The sequence below is a fragment of the Manis pentadactyla genome, chromosome 19 (assembly GCF_030020395.1).
Source record: "Manis pentadactyla isolate mManPen7 chromosome 19, mManPen7.hap1, whole genome shotgun sequence".
Taxonomy (NCBI): domain Eukaryota; kingdom Metazoa; phylum Chordata; class Mammalia; order Pholidota; family Manidae; genus Manis; species Manis pentadactyla.
The window spans coordinates 21653344-21674217 of NC_080037.1; the positions used below are offsets into that span (position 1 = coordinate 21653344).

At 35.4% G+C, this 20874-nt stretch overlaps 1 protein-coding gene across 3 annotated transcripts in view; it reads right to left on the reverse strand.

The window, feature by feature from the left end:
* Positions 1-1254: 1254 nt before the first annotated feature.
* BRINP3 (BMP/retinoic acid inducible neural specific 3) overlaps positions 1255-20874 on the reverse strand; it is a 407138-nt gene continuing 387518 nt past the window's right edge. For all 3 annotated transcript variants that reach the window (XM_036919660.2, XM_036919662.2, XM_036919661.2), the window contains exon 8: positions 1255-2707. In XM_036919660.2, the coding sequence (XP_036775555.1) occupies positions 1591-2707 (1117 nt within the window). In that variant the 3' untranslated portion in view covers positions 1255-1590. The remainder of the gene's footprint in view (positions 2708-20874) is intronic.

The following is a 20874-nucleotide window of genomic DNA, read 5'->3' on the forward strand; positions in this document are numbered from 1 at the left end:
TTCCAGAAAAGTCTGTGTTTGGAATCTTGGTCTTTCAACTCTTGGTTTGGGATCTTGGGGAATTTGACAAACCACTTTGAGCCTTTCTTTTTTTTTCCACCAGGGAAAAGGCAATAATAATCTATCACCTAGTGTTGTCGGAATTAAATGAAAAGTATATCTGTTGTGATACCAGAAAGGTAGTGTTCAGTAACAATATATTTTCTATAGAATTACTTACAAGAGCAGAAAGAAATAAAAAAAAATCAGATAAATAAAGTCAGCTACCTATATACTTGGAAAGAAGAGCAATGCCTTGCTTATAGTAGATTTAATAAGTATTTGTGTCTGAACTACTTCTTCTTAAAATGCTTTGGACTCCAAAACAGTCAGTACAAGAATCCAGAATGGCTATGCAATCTTTTTGCCATCAGTCTTGTCTTTCAATTCATATCATGGGTTTGTTTCTCTGTCTACTGAAAAAATGACTTTATGATCTCAGGAGAAAAGCTGGTGGCCACACTTTATGGATACATCAATATATCTAAACAAAAATGCAATTTATATTCCTAGAAAAAGGCACTAACTATGTATTTGATATTACATATTGGTAATATGGTAACTCAACTTCAATTTAAATGAAAAATTTGAATGATAATTAGTTTTATATTGAAAGGATTTGTTCTTCAAATATATTTTAGTAAAAGTAGTTTCTCTGAGAGAAAAAAATGCTTATTTATATTTGAATTAATTATTTGATCACCTGTTTTATACCAATCATTACCATTAGTGAATTCTACGAATGTTATTTTATTGACATTGGTAAAGTGCTGGAACAAATAGGTTCTCAGGACTTGAAATGAAATGATAGTGTGATTGTGTAAGGTATACTGATTATTGGTTATTAGAATGTATAAACAGAATGACAAAACAAGTTGCTAAGGAAATTAAGGGTTTGTTTGCTCCATGACGTGCTTATATCACATCAACTTGTTTACCAAAATGTTCTGATATTTAGTTGGGAAATAGTTTGTTTATTTTAATAATGATGGCGTCTTTAGGTAATAAACACACCAATGCCATTACATTATTAATCATAAATATACAGCTGAATGCTAATTGGGTTTCCCTTAAAGCCTGTTGAAAAGGACCTTCAAATGTTTCCAATAAAATCTTGGTGAATTTTTCCCAGATTCTAACAAGCTGTATCAAAATAGAACTGATATCATGGAAAAAAGGAATCCCACAGCACTTCTTTTTAATAACTGTTCAGCTACAAAATTTTATTGGTATCTTTTTATGTTCCCTCTAGAGGATGTAATGCACAAAAGCATTGCCACGGAACATATAAAATTACAAATGAAATTTATTGTAAAAAGTAGAATGTCTTCTAGACTGTTGTCAGTATTTATTTCATTCATAAACCAAAATCGCAGTATAATATATTCATTGTCAGCAAGTTCATGTGTGTAAATTGCCATCCAATGTTATTGACTGATATAAGACAGATATTGAAAAGACAATTTAAATTTACTCCTCCAAACATAAACTGTTCCACAAAAGCACTGTAAAAACTCCTTCAAGATTTTGGGTTGTGCTTCACATTTACGGTTAACTACATAATTTGGTCGTATCATAATCCATTGTGTTTGGCAATTTGGCATTAAACGCCTGCAGAGCAGATTGGATCCTCACCACCTCGCTAGTAGACAGCTTGAGTCTATGACGAAGCAAGCAAGAGAAAAGATCTAGACGACGCTGACCGGGTGGGGAGAGTTTATTTACACGGTCTCTGATCTCTAGAAGTTGCAAAAGTGCTGAGTCCTGGGATCCCTGAGTATAGGGGTAGTCCAGCTGCAAAATCAGGTCCCGAATTGCTTCGGGGTCAAAGTGCATGCTGTAGCCAAACACTTGAATGTTATTGATTTTCATATAACCCAGGTTCCGGGAAGGGTCAATAAATTCCAGAGGTTCATAGTAAATGCTCTCATTGCCATTGGGGCCGTTTGACTTGATGCGACTCCTCAGGTAGATGTGCACTGTCTCAAAAAATGTCTTCCATTTGTTCCCCAGAGTTAGCGACCAGTTATAGCACTGCAGGGGTAGGTCCAGCTTAGTCCGCTCCCAGTCTGGAAAGCTGTTTTCATTCACAGGCATAAACCAGCTCTCAGAGTGGCTGCCTCCAAAGGGATTAATGTACACAGCCAGCACTGGCTCCAAAGTGCTGTTTTTAGTTAAGCAAATCTGTAAAGAGAGACCCAGGATCATATGGACCAGACTTGACTTGTACTTGTTACTCTTCAAGGTGAGGAGCATCCGCTTACGCCAGGAGGGGTCAAACCAGCTATTGAGGCGCATGTCGTTGCTAATAAAAATCGCGTGGACTTCAATTCGTCTGTCCGTTTTCTGCAACAGGTATTTCATCTCGAGGTCTTGCAGGTCGGTCTCAAAGCCAATATAGTGGTCCGTGGACTCGGCGACCTCAGGCTTGCACAGCCCCTGGCTCAGCATGTGGCCGGCGTTGCAGGTGCCACAGCGGGTGCGGTTGTCGGGGGCGCAGGTCAGGCAGGCGGACGCGTCGCCCACGGTGCAGGGCAGGAAGGCGGTGCAGACCACCTGGTCGTTCGGGCACGTGCAAGAGTGCGTCTCCTCTGAAAAGCTGCCCAGCAGGCCGTTCTCATTGCAGTAGAGAAAGGACTGGATGCGAGTGAGCCAGTAGGTTGAGGTTCTAGAAATACAAAATAAAACGGATCTATAAATAACAAAGATTTGTGTGTGTGTGTGTGTGTGTGTGTGTGTGTGTGTGTGTGTGTGCTTGTGTGTGGCTGAGATAAAAGAACTATATAGTTAATAAGTGACTACATATATATGTATTTGTCCATCAAGGCACAAGATTAGGTATTGGCAGGTAATACTTGATTTGCCTGGAATACTGCATGACATACCTTCTGCAGAGATGGCATGTCATCCTACTAGCACTGTATGTGGAAGCTGATTGTGAATATAATCTAGTTGGATTGTGTTTTGAAATGATACCCAATAAAAGTGGTTGAATCATAAAATATGTAGAGTAGAACTAGAATGTATAAGTGATGATTGTCATTCATTTATTCCTAACTTAATAGAGTTCCAATGCTGCAGGAAGCCTAAAAAGAAAGTAAAATAAACATGAAAGAAAAACAAACAACTCTAAATTGTCAATCAATGTGCTTAAAGCCTAGGGTTTTATCAACATTGAAAGAACAAGTACCCACTGAGAGGGAAAATACTATTAAGGCAAGTTTGATTTTCTTCTTACAACCTGTTCAAGAAAATTTTTGGAAAAATCTGGTTAAAACCAACTGCAAGTTCTTTTAATAAGGGTTGAGTGTTAGTTTAATGTGTTTGACTTGAATCATTAACAGATTCCTTATTTATCCCCAGAATACAGCCTAATCATAATGCAAATTTAAGATCTCACTTTTCCTGTTTTTCCATATTATTCAAATTCTGTGGGTGTGTTTAAAATTTCAGTAAAATAATGAAGGAGAAATGAAGTAAAATAATGTGTAGTTGTGTAATCAGATAGTTCTTTGTTTTCATCATGTTTCTTTCTCATTCTAGCTGCATGATCATGGAAAAGGTGAGGGGCTTCCATGCGTGCAGGTGTCTTGTGTTAAAAACGGGAATAATAATATCTTCCTTATTGAGTTCCTGTGAGAAATAGCTCAAACTGTATGCATGTGTTTAGAGTACTGCATGTTGTGTGTGTCATAGTAGATACTCAAAAATTAAAGCTAGTTTTGGTATTCTTATGCCATTTTTTGTTCATTATTTAGAATACATAAAGTTTTCTGCAAAATGCATACATTGTATTCAATCCTTCAGAATTCTGCCATCTTTAAGAATTTGTATGCTGAATACTGGTAAAATATAGGTATTAATCTGTGTAAGTAATCAATAAAAATAATTTAAGATATTCAGAACAATATTTGACCTATTTATGTTATATGTTCATTTTTAGTCCTTGCTCTTTCTTCCTTGTAATGTAACACTGTTTTTTTTTAATAAGTAAGCTCTCCCCTGTTTTCCAAAATAATTTGAATAACTTCTAACACTTACTTACTTTTCTTCATAATGATCTTTTTTCCAATTAAAACTTTGCATTATTGTGTGCTTACTTGTTTATACCCCTTTTATCCAGTTACATCTATATCCAGCATTCGAGAACACAGTAGGCTTTTTTTTTGGCTGTATTATTTCCAGTGCCTGGTAGAATGCCAAGATATCACAGCCCTTTAATATTTACTGAATATTGAATCAAATGAATAGATGAACTAAAGGAACATTTTCTCAGTAAGTGTATTTTTAAGTGTAATTTAAATCTGTAAATGACACATTTAATACAGTTGTGAAGACCTAGCTCCAAAGTCACAGGAAGTGGAGTCACACAACATGTACTTTGACATCTGCATAATTCAATACATAAAAAACTTTCTTTCCCAGCTTCCCTTAATGTAACTGTTTTCTACAGACCCAGAAGAAAATAAAAAAAACACAAAAACCAACCAAAACATAAAACATTTTCCTCATAATTATTTCTCACACTGAAAACACTGACTGAAAACATAAGCCTGTTAAATTCATTACTGCCTTCCCCTAGATGCTCTGAAAATAAGTTAATCGGAAAACCTCCCCCAGGAGTACACCCAAGGACCGTGAAACAGCCACGTTGTGAGTGGTGAGCCATGTATATATCTATGAGTATTTCTCCTCCTCTTGCTCAGATTCCTTGCTTTTTTTCTAGAGAATAAATGTGCAAAAAATTTCCTTTTTCTGGTTTATAAAATAACCTGATTGATTCTTTCTGTATTCAGTCTCAGAATGTAAAAATCATTCCTGTTTTCTTGTCTGCGGTTGCTGACATATTTATTCCATCAGTTTTTCTTCCTTAGTCTATTAATCTCTCTCCCTCTGGCCTTTCTTCCTTCCCACCCTCCCTCTCTTCCTTCCCTCCTGTTCTTTCTCACTCTCTTTTCTCTTTCATGCTCTATTCCTTTCTCTCTTCCTCCTCCCTTCTCTCTTTCTTTCTGTACTTCTATTTATATCTATCATACATAAAGAATAGAAATCCTATCTAGATTATATTTTCTTCCCTGGAATCAAAATATAAATTCCCTGGACCAATTTATCTCTCACCGTAAGCCCTTATCATGTTTCCAAATCATACGGACAAACAAAAAAATGAAGTAAGTCGACTTAAGGCTAAAGGCAGAACTCACAAAAACTAGGGCCCTTGATAAAGAATCATTCAGAGACTTTAGAAAAGCAGTGTCTCTGTCAGTGTTCAGTCTTCCACAGCACTTCTCACATCCCCTGAAGATGCATCACTTTGTGAGTTTCAACTTGTCAGGCAGGAATATTGCTGACCCCGCACACTGCCAAAGCCCTGGGATCGGAGAGCTAGCATGTGAGGGTTCTCCCCTTGCTGCTTCTTGCTTTTCCCTCTAACTACCTACCTTTTGACCGTTTTGCTGTATTTCACAAGTAGGGAATAGATTTTTAAAGGAAAAGGAAAATTCAATAACCAGTCTTTTCTTTACTCCTTGTAAAATCTTAGTGAAAGCAACAATCAGAAATAGAGAATGGAGCAATTATCAAGATTGTACATGGATTTGTCACTTACCCAAAAGATTACATAGCTTTTTTTTCCCCCAGAAGTAAAATTTAATTGCTTTTTCTTTATTTTTAGAACTTAAAAAAAAATTTTTTTTGAGCATTCAAAGTCAGTGTCTAGTAGGGCTAAGGGCACAGGATGCAATGTTGAAAGAAGAACTACTGACAGGCAGGTCTTTTCTCCTTTTTATCGAATATTGTTATCAATACACTTGTATCAAATATTTTAATCAAATCATTGTTCCTGACATCAACATAATTGCACTTCAATAAATATTTAGTAAATAAAAGAGGAAAGAAAGAAAGGGAGAAAAAGGGAGGAAAGGGAAAAGGAAGGAGAGAAAGATAAATAAGTTAAAGTGAAGGAACTACGGATTATGGAAGAACAGAAGAAACCAGGGAAGGGCAGGGTAGTAAACAAGCCACTGGCATAACAAGTACAATGACTTGGAGTGATTCAAGGGTTTTAAAAACTCCTTATGGATCAAGAAGCGAGTTTGCATTTTGAAAATAATTTCTAAAAAAGTTTTTAGGGGATATTACAAACAGGAACATACCTTTCAGAGTTAACATTCATTTGGAAAAAAATATAATAAGTTAAAAAAGCCTGTAGCTTGCTTATATTTGAGAATTCATGTGGCATACTAATTTGAGAAGTTTAGACTTCTTCTTTTTAGTCTTGATATTTTGTTCAACTTGTATCATTCTCTGTGTATTCAAGATCTGCTCCTCTCCACAGTATACACACTATGGAAGAGCCAGTAAAGCACTAGATTGGGATTACGAATACCTCATTTCTAGGCCACACTTTAGGCTGTGACTTGGGGCAAGTCCCTCAGCGTCTGTAACCTTGAGCAGAAGCTTTGGAATTCAAAGAAACTGATTCAAATTTTATTTCTGAATGACCCTGGAGAATACATATGTACAGCTTTCTGAACTTTATTTTAATATGTTCATCTATGACTTCACATGCTGATCTTTTGTGTGGGGCTGAAATGATGAAACACATGAATCCCTTCACCACAGAGTCTCACATGTAGTAGCTACTGATACTGAAATGCTTATCTATAAATGTTTTGCAGTTATTAAGAATATCACCTAAGATAGTCTTATCACGAGTTCTGAAGAGTATTAAGTATGACTGGTGAAAGATTTCTGGGCCCATGGCAGACATACTCTAAGAATTTCTAGGAGTAGGGCCCAGGGATCCTGTTCAAAAATATGTAGTCCTAGAGAACTGTATGTACAGAGAATCTGCAGGGTTCCACGTATGAAAATTAACAACCAAAATTGCTGTTAGAGCCTCTTTAAATATGAGCTAGCCAAGAACATCAAGGAAAATTTCCAAAAGAAAGCAGAGAAAAGTTAAAATTTCTGTAGAAAAGGTGGCAGCAGGGGATGGCTATGAATTAACATGCATTTGGGGGTTCTGGGGCCACTATGTACACTACAATTTGCAAACCCTACACTAGAAATTTTTGGCATGCATATACACACAAGAATAAACTAAATGCAGAAGCCTATCTGAATAAATGAATTTTATGACGTTAGAGCAATATTTAGTAACTGCTTAATGAACATCTCTCATGATATGGACCAGCTACTTTATACACACTAGTTTTAATTCTTTACAGTAGCTTGCAAAGATTAACCTCATCTTAAAATTTGAAAAGTGCTAATGTTCATAGTTTTAACAACTTTTTAGTTGCATCTCTAAAGCATTAATTACAATGAAGACAGAGAAACATAACTAATTTTTTAAAAATGTGCATTGAATGTGTTGTTACATGGAATGGTGAGGAGAAATACTTAACAAATGACTTTAGGAAAAAATACACATTTATTTCCATAGTTGGATAAAATCGAAGATCAAATAAATTTTAATTATGATATAAAGTTAGGTTCTTGAGTGACAGTACCCTCTCTTGGTTTCAGTCACTTTTTGGGAGCCAAACTATCAACTTTGAATATTGTTGCACTTACTTCATCTGTAAAGTGTAAATAAAATACAGGTTGTTGTAAGAATTAAAGCACAACTACAGGAAATGCACTTAAGAATGCCTTAGCACAGAACAAATGGAAATACATGTAAATGTTTATTTTTATTATGAGTTATTACTATTGTTACCTTTGCAAGAAATGTCATTGTTTGCAGCTTCTTCATTACAAGTGCTTTTCTCCTCCAGAAAACGGAAAATTTCATTTTATCTTCAACAATTCATGTATTACATGTATTATCTTACACTGTGTCTCTGCACTTCACTTTGTCAAAATAAATGTATTTACTAATTACATAAACAAGTCTATTTAAAAGTACATGAATGGCCTCTTAATAGTTTTGCAATACTCAAAAGTCTTCTAACATAATATTGCTCAAATTCAAGACATATATTCTGATGTGGAATGGTTTGCACTGAGGTATTAGAACATACGTTGATACAAAAACAATTACCTCCTCTCATGGTGAAATCCACTCTGAGCACTAATAATCTTATTTCAAAGGCCCCTTATTCCAACCTTCTAATCTTTTATTGCTCTCCAAATCCGTGCAACATGGATCCAAATTTTAAAACCTACAATGGAATTTCAGTACCTTTTTGAAGTTAAATATTATTCGTTTGGGTCGGACATTTCATTTCAGCCTTCATAGATTTGTTATTCTCTGATCTGAATACTTTAAACTAAATTTGAGATTAAGCACCCACACCCATTTAAACAATCATAAACTGATTATTGCTTAGTACAGACAGCTAATACTGAATAATATTCTGTCACTCACTGCTCTGGCCGTCTCAGCCTTGGCAGTGTGGCCTGGGTTCATGGTTACACTCCTGACACACAATAGTCTCAACTTGGAAGTAATTTTACACTGCAGGAAAAAGAATGTCATTGTCAATGTGCTATTGACTGTGAGTCTCCCAGGGAAGCATTCTTATGTATATGAACACACACACACATACATGTATATACATACACATTTACAGTATATAGTAATATAATATATTATAGATCCCTCTATAATATAGATACACATCTACACATCTACTGACCTATAGACACATATATACACATATACATTTTAGTTTATGAACTTGAATTCAGGTATCTGCTAATATTTTTGGCTTACAGAAAGGCAATGAAAAAGGAGTGAAGCAGTTGATTACATAGGCTGTATTTTAATATTTTTAGCTGATGGTAATATTTATTGAGGCTTTATCTTGTGCACAGTACATGTACAGGCATTATATAATTTAACCCTCATAGTTCTCACTCTTCCCTGAATTGTTTCCCCAATTTACAGAAAAAGGCAGGAATTGTAAAAAACTTAATTAACTAGAAATTGTCATAGGTCAAACAGCTAGTAAGTAGTAGAGCTGAAAGTGCATCCCTGGTCTTTTTTACTACCAGTGAATGTTTGGATATGACATCAAAAGCACAAGCAACAGGAGCAAAAATTAGTGAGTGGGACTATGACAAACGAAAAGCTGCATTCCAACCATTTGAATTCTTTTGGTTTCGTGGTGTACTCAGAAATACCGCTATTGAAACATTCTGTCTTCATCTATGCAACATTTTATGCTACAGTTCATGAAAAATCAATAGGTAAATCTTTCTTCTACTTGTGACATAAAGTATGCAAAGAAACAGGTCAACATTTGGTGTGTAGACATGAGGCATATGAAGATGAACACTATTACGTTAGTAAGTACGGAGATAGTACCAAAAAAAAAAATTTTCCCAAGTAGAACCCACATTCAATTTTCCTTCAAAGATTATGAAAATTGAAATAATTTGTCCAGGAAATCACATCAGATATTAAATTTAAAAGGCTTCAAAGTATTTACTACGTGCAAGCCCAGGCTGTTAAGTAGCTAGTGTACTTGGGAGATATCAACAAAAATGCAATTATTTTGCTAGTATGTGTAGATCAAGCCTTTCCTACATGCTTTCACAACATCTCAGTTTTCACCCACCTGATGTTCATTACACCAAGTCATTATTACCAGATCATCTGTACCTCTCATCACATAACACATGCTGTGAGGGAAAAGATATTTCTGTTTACTTTGCCATTTTATTATCATAACATATCTAAATCAGTTTACAGTGTTTAATGCTTAGAGACCATATTGCAATCTGTAGCACCTTTACTGGTCTTAAAATCTGTGCATTGTCCACATTTGAAAACCTAAACAAAGAATTTTAGGAATTTCTTAAATAAAATATCTATGAAGATAACATTTCATTTAATCTTTGACAGGACTGTTCTCTGACCCTCATATTTCAAACTAAAGATGAGTTTGACATGAATGAAAAAGTTAATGAACAAGAAAGAGGAAGCTGAAAAAGCAAATTTAGAAGTAAGTTTAAAATGTCCTTGGTTGCTTTTTGTTTTTGATTTTTTAGTATTTTATATAGTTTTCTTGATATCCAGTGAGTGATATTTTTAAATTGTCTTATTTTCATAATATCTACCTTTCTTTAAAGTATTTTTCATGACTGATTTCTCATACATTTAAAGAAAATCAAAGGGTTTGGTTGCACATTGAAAACTTGAAAATAAACCAAACTGTATCATTTAAATGATTTAATCAAATGTTAATGTACTTCTGAAAGTGATGCTATTATATTTCAAGCATGTTTTTCAATTAATAAACAAAATATAATTTGTCCCAATACAGTATCCACTTATTTATATAACTATGAACCCAACTGTGGTTTGAACTGTCTATCATATTGCCTGCATTTAGTGTGATAGTCATCCCTCCAAACCTAATGTCTTTGAACTTATTTTCTACTCACTTAATACAGCCATCATTGTTGTCCACATTGGTGGACATGAACTATCCTCTTACACTTCCACAAAGCAAGAACCTGGTTTCTAGAGGCCCTATCACTGCTCTCTTGTCATTTTCTTACATTTGTGTACTGCCAGGCCATTCTCAGAATTGATCCATTTCTAAACAGATGACACCCCACTATCTTTTATATAAAATGTAAACTTTGCCTAACTTTGAAGCTGACTTTTGCACACTGACAGTTTTCTGGTTCAATAAAATATATTCTCCATTTAGGCTGTCCCTATTCCCCTCCCTAAATATTTGATGCTCAATTTCAACTACATTGAATTTTCTTGTCAAATAATTAAATGTCTTTTCTTCCCTGCTTAGCCAACTGAATATGCAAATTGAATCATTTCTACTCTAAATAGCCTTTCTTAATCACCTAATGTACAACTTAATTCTTTGAGTGAATTTATATTTGCTATATTTGTAATAAAGCCATGTCTAACCAAATATTGTTTAATATATTGTTATCTCATTATTTTAACTAAAATTTACCATTTATGGTAATATCTTAATTTTCTATATATTAGTTTTCCTAATTGGAACTAAGTTCATCAGAAAAAAGAAAATGATTGCTTTTTCACTGGAATCCCTAAAGACCATCAAAGTACCTTCCCACTCAAACCCTCCAAACAAAATTGCTAAATCAAAATTGAATTATGAACTTCTGTTTTTGGGAACATGTCAGAGACAATACTTTTAAAAACATCTCATCACAAAATACCAAATAATGCTGGCAATAAATTTTTAAATGCATCTATGATTTGTAAAACTTCAGCAGCTAAAATTGAAGTAAAAAAACAAATCTGAAAGAAAATGTGAGTGTTTCTGATTTGGAGGTGCGGGTGCCCATTTTGGGAATAGGAGACGAAGTCTCTCAGTTAAAAGGCAAGGAGCTGAACTAGAGACCCACTATATAAGCCGGGAGGCAGACGCTGTGCACTCAGAGTCAACTTAACACAGCAACAAATTTCTAGAAAAGCAAGAGAACAAAATGAATCCTGTCCTGATCTCATTGTTAGTAAAAGGGAAAATGAAAATTCTGAAGTGCTCCAAAATTGTACTGTGACAATATTAAACATATGTATTTTCTAAAGAAATGTTCTGTAAAGAATTTGAAGAACCAATATAGGTAAAATTATTTTGACCATGAGATCACAATCACAAATACAAAGAAAGTACATGAGGATATTTGTGTGTGTGTGTGTGTGTGTGTGTGTGTGTGCGAGAGAGAGAAATTGTTTTCACCCTTCCACATTATTTTCTCCATGTTGGACTCCATGGCCTATAATCCTAACAATACTTTTGCACATATTTTCATCTTCCTGTCTTCACTGGGCAAGACCCAAACCCTGATTAAGCCCAAAGCCTAGCTTACTCTAGGGCTACATCTCCTCAGTTAAACACAGAACCATCTCAACTGATTGCACTTCAAACATATGATCACAAATTTCAAGAGGTGCTTTGGTGCCCCCTGTTAATTCCAGTACATTACCCCAGTCATTTTGGTTTCTCTGTCTGTAGGATGAGTATTTGAACATAGTTGCTTCTTTTTAAATAGACTTAATTTCTCACTCCCATAGGTTGGCTTTACTTCTGATTTAACTGAGAAAATAGAAAATCAGAAGATAATTTCTTTATTATGTTACCAATTATCAACCTATCTACTTCTAAATCCACATGTATATTCTAACTCTGCTGATTGCAATAGATGGATTTTCCCAATTACTTCTAAGATCAGCCATCTACCATGTGATGAACCCCATCTTCCAGTGCCTATTCAGGGTTTTGCTCATGTAATGAACGAGGGCATCTTAAAAAGCATCCTTCTTAATTTAATGTCTTCTAGGTATCATCCAATTTTTCTGCTCCCTGTTTAGCAAAATTCATCAAAAGGGTAGCCTGTTTCTGTCTCCATTTTCTTATTCTTGATTCAACTCTAAAAACCCTTCTCCCCAATATTTCATGAAAATTGTGCACATTTCTCAGACTTCAGTGCTACAAAAGCCTCAGCAGTAAGTCACCTCAGCAAAACTAGTTTTTTGGCACGGTTGTTCATTCCCCACTTTATTTCCCCCATTTGGCTTCTTGGACACTATACTCAGTGTTTCTCCCTTCTCCCCATTTCACAGGCAGCACTTACTTTGTCTCTTTTCTTAGAGTATCTTCCATTTCCAGATTTGAGTTTCTGAAAGTCAAATTCTCTAATACTTCAGTTTTGATCTACATGTATTACCCAATTATTGGTCTAGGCTCATTATTTAATTGTTAAGTAATAATAGATGTTGGTGACAATCAAATGTATATTTTCAGTGAAGATCTCATCCCTTCATTCGAGATTAATATATACAGCTGCATGATGAGTTTCTCTGTTCAATTTTCTATGTCTGAAAATGAATCCTTTTTTCCCTCTTACTCACCCAAACATGTGCCAATATTCCCCACTAGTGGAAACGCAAGTGTTTTCCCAGTTGTTGTAGCCCAGTACCTTGAACTCTATTTTTCTTCCATACTCAACAGTTAATCTGCCAGCACAGAGTGGATTAAAGAGTGGCTAGAGCAGATGAAGCCAGACCAGTTGGGTTTACAGTAGTCCAGGTGAGGGATAACACTGATCTGAACTAAGGGGGTGGTTTTGAATTAAAGACAGACAGAAGGAATCCGAGGAAAAAAATGAGCAATTTTATTTATAGACCAGAGTTCATTTTTCCATCTGTGTCTTCATTCACAAAGATACCCTGACCACAAATTTGGAATCACAACTCCTTTCTCCATCCTAAAACCAAACTGAGTAGTGCAAACATCATTTCCTGAAAATGTCACACAGTACTGATAGGGGAAAATTACAAGGACAGCAATCTAGTCCAGGTGGCTCCCTTCTGCTGCTTTCTTAGCAAAGACAAGAGAAACTCCCCCACCTTCACTTCCCGCTCCGCCAGGCACTTGCTCCCTAACCTCACTCCCTAAACTCCCTCCCCCTTGCTTGCTCCTTTGCTGTGCACGTAGAAATGTTGCAGATGCGGAAGCAGAAATATATATATTGCTCCCCTTGCCTTTGTTCCAGGCTCAGACCTTGGGAGATGACTCCCCTCTGAGCCCGCAGGTGTGAAAATAAAACCTCAGCACTCCAAGACCTCCAAGTGCCACTTGGTTCTTCTGTCCATGATCCAGTCCAGGTTTTTCAGGTTTTTCCGTAACAGTACCTCCAAGGATAAAATGTACATATTACATGTACATAGTTCACATATGTATGAAAAAAGTCATCCCAATCCTAACTCAGAAATAATCTCCTACAAAGATAATTTTCCACTTGCTTCTTTCATCTATAGAAAGCAAATTCTTATGTATTTATTTCTACCTTCAAGATTTTTCAATATGTGTTCTATTTTTTCTCACTAGAGAGACTGGCTCAAATGGAACTATTTTTAACAATCCAAGTATTTTATTTAGAGTTTAAGATTTAGTTGGTAAAAAATTCCTGCGCTTATGCATTGTTAAAATATTTCTGCGCATATGCAATGAACACAATAGAAATATATACCATCATCATCCTCACTCTTTCACTATTCCTCCCTATAGTACATATCAGTTTACTTCCTTTAACTGTAATTAATCTAAAAAGTTTTTTTCTGGATTCAATCCACACCCCTCAGTTTTTCCTTACTTATCCCACGTTCTCAGCATGATGGTATGTATCACCATGGCCTTGATTATCATTTCCTTAGTCATGATTCTCAAATCTATAGGCCCAGCTTAAATATGTATCTGAGTTGTTTTTTTTTTAACAGTTGCACACTATTTATTTTTTACACTATTCAAGCAATTCTATAATAGGCAAAATTAGGAAGCATATAATGGACATGAGACATTATAGCAATGCTGTTAGTCCATTCTTGGGTTCTGTGATTCCGCTGATGTTTTGTTCCTTCAGTTTTTCCTTTGTTCTTTTACTCCACAGATGAGTGAAATCATTTGGTATTTCTCTTTCTCCACTTGGCTTGTTTCACTGAGCATAATACCCTCCAGCTCCATCCATGTTGCTGCAAATGGTAGGATTTGCCCTCTTCTTAGGGCTGAGTAGTATTCCATTGTGTATATGTACCACATCTTCTTTATCCATTCATCTACCGATGGACATTTAGGTTGCTTCCAATTCTTGGCTATTGTAAATAGTGCCGCAATAAACATAAGGGTGCATCTGTCTTTCTCAAACTTGATTGCTGCATTCTTAGGGTAAATTCCTAGGAGTGGAATTCCTGGGTCAAATGGTAAGTCTGCTTTGAGCATTTTGATGAACCTCCATACTGCTTTCCACAATGGTTGAACTAATTTACATTCCCACCAGCAGTGTAGGAGGGTTCCCCTTTCTCCATAGCCTCACCAACATTTGTTGTTGTTTGTCTTTTGGATGGCAGCCATCCTTACTGGTGTGAGGTGATACCTCATTGTAGTTTTAATTTGCATTTCTCTGATAATTAGTGATGTGGAGCATCTTTTCATGTGTCTGTTGGCCATCTGTATTTCTTTTTTGGAGAACTGTTCAGTTCCTCTGCCCATTTTTTAATTGGGTTATTTGATTTTTGTTTGTTGAAGTGTGTGAGCTCTTTATAAATTTTGGATGTCAACCCTTTATTGGATCTTTCATTTATGAATATATTCTCCCATACTGTAGGGATCCTTTTTGTTCTATTGATGGTGTCTTTTGCTGTACAGAAGCTTTTCAGCTTAATATAGTCCCACTTGTTCATTTTTGCTGTTGTTTTCCTTGCCCGGGGAGATATGTTCAAGAAGAGGTCACTCATGTTTATGTCTAAGAGGTTTTTGCCTATGTTTTTTTCCACGAGTTTAATGGTTTCATGACTTACATTCAGGTCTTTGATCCATTTTGAGTTTACTTTTGTATATGGGGTTAGACAATGGTCCAGTTTCATTCTCTTACATGTAGCTGTCCAGTTTTGCCAGCACCATCTGTTGAAGAGACTGTCATTTCGCCATTGTATGTCCATGGCTCCTTTATCAAATATTAATTGACCATATATGTTTATGTATCTGAGTTTTAAGCTCCAATATGTAACCTTTTGAACATTCTACTTAGAGAAATACCAATTGGAAATATTAAAATTAAATCAATATGCTAAAAAATGAGTGCATCATACTCACCTTGCATCTCACATGCTCCTCCCCAGTAACTCTAAGTAGTTCTTATATATTTTATGTGTGTTGTTTAAATTGATTAACCTACCAAGAATATCACTGCCCAAGCTAGAAATCTGAGAATCACAAACGATCTTTGATTCTCAACCTCATTTCAAAATGTCTACACCACCCTCAATATCTTTAGCCCGTTAAAAAGTAATGATCTGTTACAAGCAGAAAAGCATCTTTACCCATACCTTCAAGATGGTCTGTCTGCTCACCACCCCACCAGCCTCCTACATTAGCCTAACTAATCTCTCCGGTTTTGCTTTGTTTGCCCCTCCCCGACAATCCTATTTCCATTCAGCTCTCAGAGATAATTGTCAAATATGATTCTCATCGAGGCATTCTCATACCTACAGTGGCCCCATAGTCTCAGTAACAACCAAATTCCAGGCATTGTGTACCAGGTCCTGGGTTTCATGGTCATCCTCTACCTCGCCATCTGTTCTCTCAGCACTCTTTATTCCACTGTTCATCTTACTTGAATCGTAAGACATCTGGGACATATTCTTGGGTGGCCTCTTTCTTAAAGAGACACATAGAAAACTCCAGTTTAAGAAACCCTAGTAATCCCTCAAATTAGCCCAAACATGCTATGATCCTCTCTGGGATATTTCATTGATATATTTCCCAAATCCCTATCTCCAATAAAATTAAACCCCCCTCATCATTTAGGACTTAATGGAAATCACTTCTCAAAAAACTCTCATATAAACCCTCAAGAATTGATTGTTTCATTCCTATGTGCTTTCATGAAAAGCTGTACCTACCACTAGCTCGGTATTTCTTGTATCTGCTTTCCTTGTGCTTTCCTTCAGGAGAAAGATGTGCTTCAAGATGTATTTGTCCTTAGCACAATGCTTATTTAGCAGAGAGTTTATATTTTAAAAAAAGTATCTTGATAATAAAGGACAGGAAACTAGTAAAATCATGCTTTTTGTATCACACAAGAAATTCTGAAAATCTACAAAGCACTGTAGGTATGACTTATATGGCATTAGTATTATGTGTATTATTTATATACTTCATAATTATTGAACAACTGTGGGTAATGTAGAAACAATGTTTATTTTATAATGTGAATACTGGTACCATACTCTAATGATAAAATTGCAAAAGTTTAATTGAAATTACGATGGGTTTTCAGTATGATAGTACACAAGAGCACTTTCAGAGTAGAGTATCGCTTTAATCGTTACTCTTTATAGACAAAATAGATGTGAAGTAATTTTGAAAAAATATAAGAGTATCTTTATCTTCTAATTTAGAAATCGGAACAAAAGAATGTAACTTTGGACTAATCAATAGTAGTAACATATATTTAAAACTATTTAATAAAAGGGATGCAAACACAAGAAAAAAGAAAAATGAGGACTCAGTTGACTGATATTTGAATATATTTTTCTAGAACCATCAACACATGAGTCCGTCCTCACAAAATGATAAGTGGATTCAGAACTCTTAGCAAGTTAATATTTATGACCATTAATGTATCCAGGTAACAAAATGTGATAATATTAGGAAAGAAAGCAAATCAATTAAAAGTTTCTTTCTCTCATTCCATGATCACTAAAAAATTTTATGGTAATAATTTGGATTCCCATATAAGTTTCCTACAGGAATAAATCTGACTGATCAAATTATACAAATGTAAGTCATATGATATCTAGGTCACCAAACAAATATTCCATTCAGGACTATACATTACATTTTAGGAATTTGATTGATTGAACTGCAATCTCCAAGCCAGTCATCTTTAAGGAGTTAATGTAGACAGAGAAACTGGACCTTTAAAATTGTCACAGACTGAGCCATTAAAAAACAGCACTAATGAAACATCACCTTCCACAGATCCTGCTTAGGTGAACTTCATTCATCAAAATTGTCTCAAAAGTCACATAATCAATGCAATGGCTTTATATGAACACTGCCTAGTGTTGGGGATAAAGTCCTATAATCCAAATCTTAAATGTGGTTAATGGTCATGCCACAAAATCACCAGAAAAAAAATGGGGGGTTCATGGCAGCTAAATATCACCTTTTATAGGAATAAGCAAATGTTGCCAGGGGGAGGGGTGTGTGTTTAAATGTTGCAAAATTTGTACAATGATTTAAAGAATGACAATTCACACGTCAATACAGCAATAACCTCTAGCCCTATTTCACATGATTTTGTTCATTGTTAAGAAAAGGTACATAGGTATCGCAATGAACTGAGTGTTTTTACTCTCCCAAATTCATATGTTGAAACCCTATTTCCCAATGTGACAGTCTTAGGAGGTGGGGCCTTTGGGAGATAATTAGGTAATGAGGAGGCAGCGATCATGAATGACATTAGTGTCCTCATAGAAAAGATACTTGAGAGCTTTCTCACCTTCTTTCAACCACGCAAGAACACAGTGTGAAAAGATGCCCATTTATGAACCAGGAGACAAGCCCACACCAGTCACCAAGTCTTTCAGTGCTTTGATCTCAGTCTTCCAGGACCCAAAACTGTGAGAAATAAATAGTTTTGTTTGCTACCCAGTCTATAGCATTTTGTTATAGTGCCTACATTGACTAAGATAGGTATTACCTCCTAATTTTTCTAGCAATTTAATATTACTTAAATCTGTGAAAAATAAAATCATATTGTATCAAATGACTGTTTAGAAAACAGGAGCAATCCAGTGTGTCTCGCCTTCTTTGGCCTCATTATTCTCCAGATGAGACTACGGCAAATGATGAATTAGCTTAAATGACCATTCTACATCTATTTAGAAAACAAATCGTAGAGCAAGCCCTTTAATCCTTGGCTTCTCAGGCAGACTTACATAATGTAGAACATCTCTTTTTCCTCATCTCACAAGACATTCCATTAACCAAAATATCATCTGACTGGGAAAAAAAATGAGTCATTCTGGATGATATCAGCAGTGACACAAATCAAACCGGTATTCAAAATGTACTTTTTTTTCACTTGTAGAGTAAACCACAGCAATACAAATTGGAGCCTCTTATCAACTGGCAGAAAGATAGAAACTTGTGTCACTTCAAAAGCTTAATCCATTCTGTTTTCAGGGGGAAAAATCCATGTTTATTCTTTAGTTTTGCCAGGTTAGCCTTGATTTAATTTTTGAATAGAAAGTCCATTTTCACATCATTTGAAAATTAGGTATTACGATTTTGCTTGCACATTTATTTTAAGTTATCTTTGTTTTCCGATTCATTTATTTCCTTTGTCATTTATTATCTCTTGATAATAAAATGATTCCTTGGAAGGTAAAAGGAAAAAGGCACAGTATTTGTAAATAACTACTGCAACCATGATGTGAAAAGATTAGATAATTAGATAATTTCTTTCATGTGGTTATATATGATACATAGAGTAAGTACTTATTCTAATAAAAATAGTGGACCTTATAAGATCATATGTAAATCATAAGCCAAGGGTTAAAAAGGCCATACTAGAGATAGGTCATCAGATGCACAGAATGTATATACTAGAGGTCAAAAACACATTCTCTCTAGTCCTCAGATCCATCAAAGTAATCACACACTCATGTGTGCCATTAAGTAATGACAACAAATACATAAAGATCAATTACTATGTGCCAGGGACTATATAAACACTTTACATATATTAACACTTACTGAGTCCTTGCAACAACTATATGAGGTGAGTACTGTCTTTACCCACATTTATGGGTGAGGGAACTCAAGTACACCCTTCAAGTGACACACCCCTTAAGTGATAGCACAGACTGTCTATAAAAATGAGCCACCGCCCATGCTTTTCACAACTCCACTATATCATGTGAATGTCACTGGCCCAAGAAAGGCACAGAAACTCAAAAAACACTGAGAATGGACATTTTTCTAAATAATTGTAATTTTAGTCTATCTTTTACAATGACTGTTGTCTGAAATATTCTCACAGCCTCGGACAAGCTTTGGGAAACATCTGAGCTGCTCTATACAGTTTCTAGATTAACCAGTATAAACTGAGATGAGCATGTAAATCACTTTGGCATCTTCATGTTATCATGATATTTAATAATCTCTACAGTTTTATCAAGGGCACTTCACTAAGACACATATTTCATAGATTGTTGAAGTCATGTGACAGTAAGAATCATGTGGCATAAGTGGGATTCTGATGTGAGTTGGATCAGCGTGTTGTAGTTATTCTATCCAGTTAAGTGAAAAAAAGTAGACTCGCCTCAGTTTCTGTGTGGAATTCTAATGAATAAATTTTTAGGTCACATGTATGTTCCATGAAAGAAAAGCAACAGCAGCTAAAAGGATACAGGGCTGAAACCAACTTGGCTTTGATTCTGAAAAGTTAAATTATTATTATGTAAACACTTTTAATCATGTTTCTTTATTCTTTTAAGATAGGATAAACCTGTCAGAAAGTAATCATGAATCAGAGTAAACTATTTTCATTAAATGTCTAACTTCAGAAAGAATTACTTTGGACTTTTTGATAACACCATCCTCACCTAAATATACCAGTTTATATAAGATTTCTTCTCATTCTGTTTTTACTTGTTAGGTCATCTTCATATGTTCCAGAGTGTTAGTCTCTGGTCTTAACGAAGGGCAAAGGAGAGCAGAGGAGGTAAGTAAGAAACAGCAGGATAGGCAAATTAAGAATGAGTGTCTTATTTGCTGTTAACTGCCCATCCAATATCCACAGGTGCCTGATCCCTACACACAGTATCTTGATTTTGTTCACCATGATGTGCCAAAATAAAACTACTTTCCCTGTTTCTCTTTAAGTTAGAAGTAGCTACGTGGCACTGTTCTCATACAAAAGGAAGCCTAGTGTGGGAGAGTCTGAGTTAGCTTCTTTTTTCTGAAAAAGTCAGTAACCATGGCTTATGCACTTCTTCTTGGTGTCATAAATGGTTGTGATGTCTGAAGCTGCAGCAGCCATATTGTGATTTCAAGATAGCACATAAGGAAAAGTTCAGGGAAAGGTCAACAAAATAGTATATCTATATGGGTAACTGGTGCAGAAATCACCAAGTTGCAGAACCATTACCAATAGTTATTCTCTATGGAATTTCTGCCACTTGAAAAATTCTTATTTTTTAGGCTTAAATTAGTCATGTTTTCTGTTGCTTGCAGTAGAATATTGATTACTAGGAACAAGATGAAAAGTTCTTGAGAAACATTCAAACTTTAAAACTAAACAGTTCCTTGATCT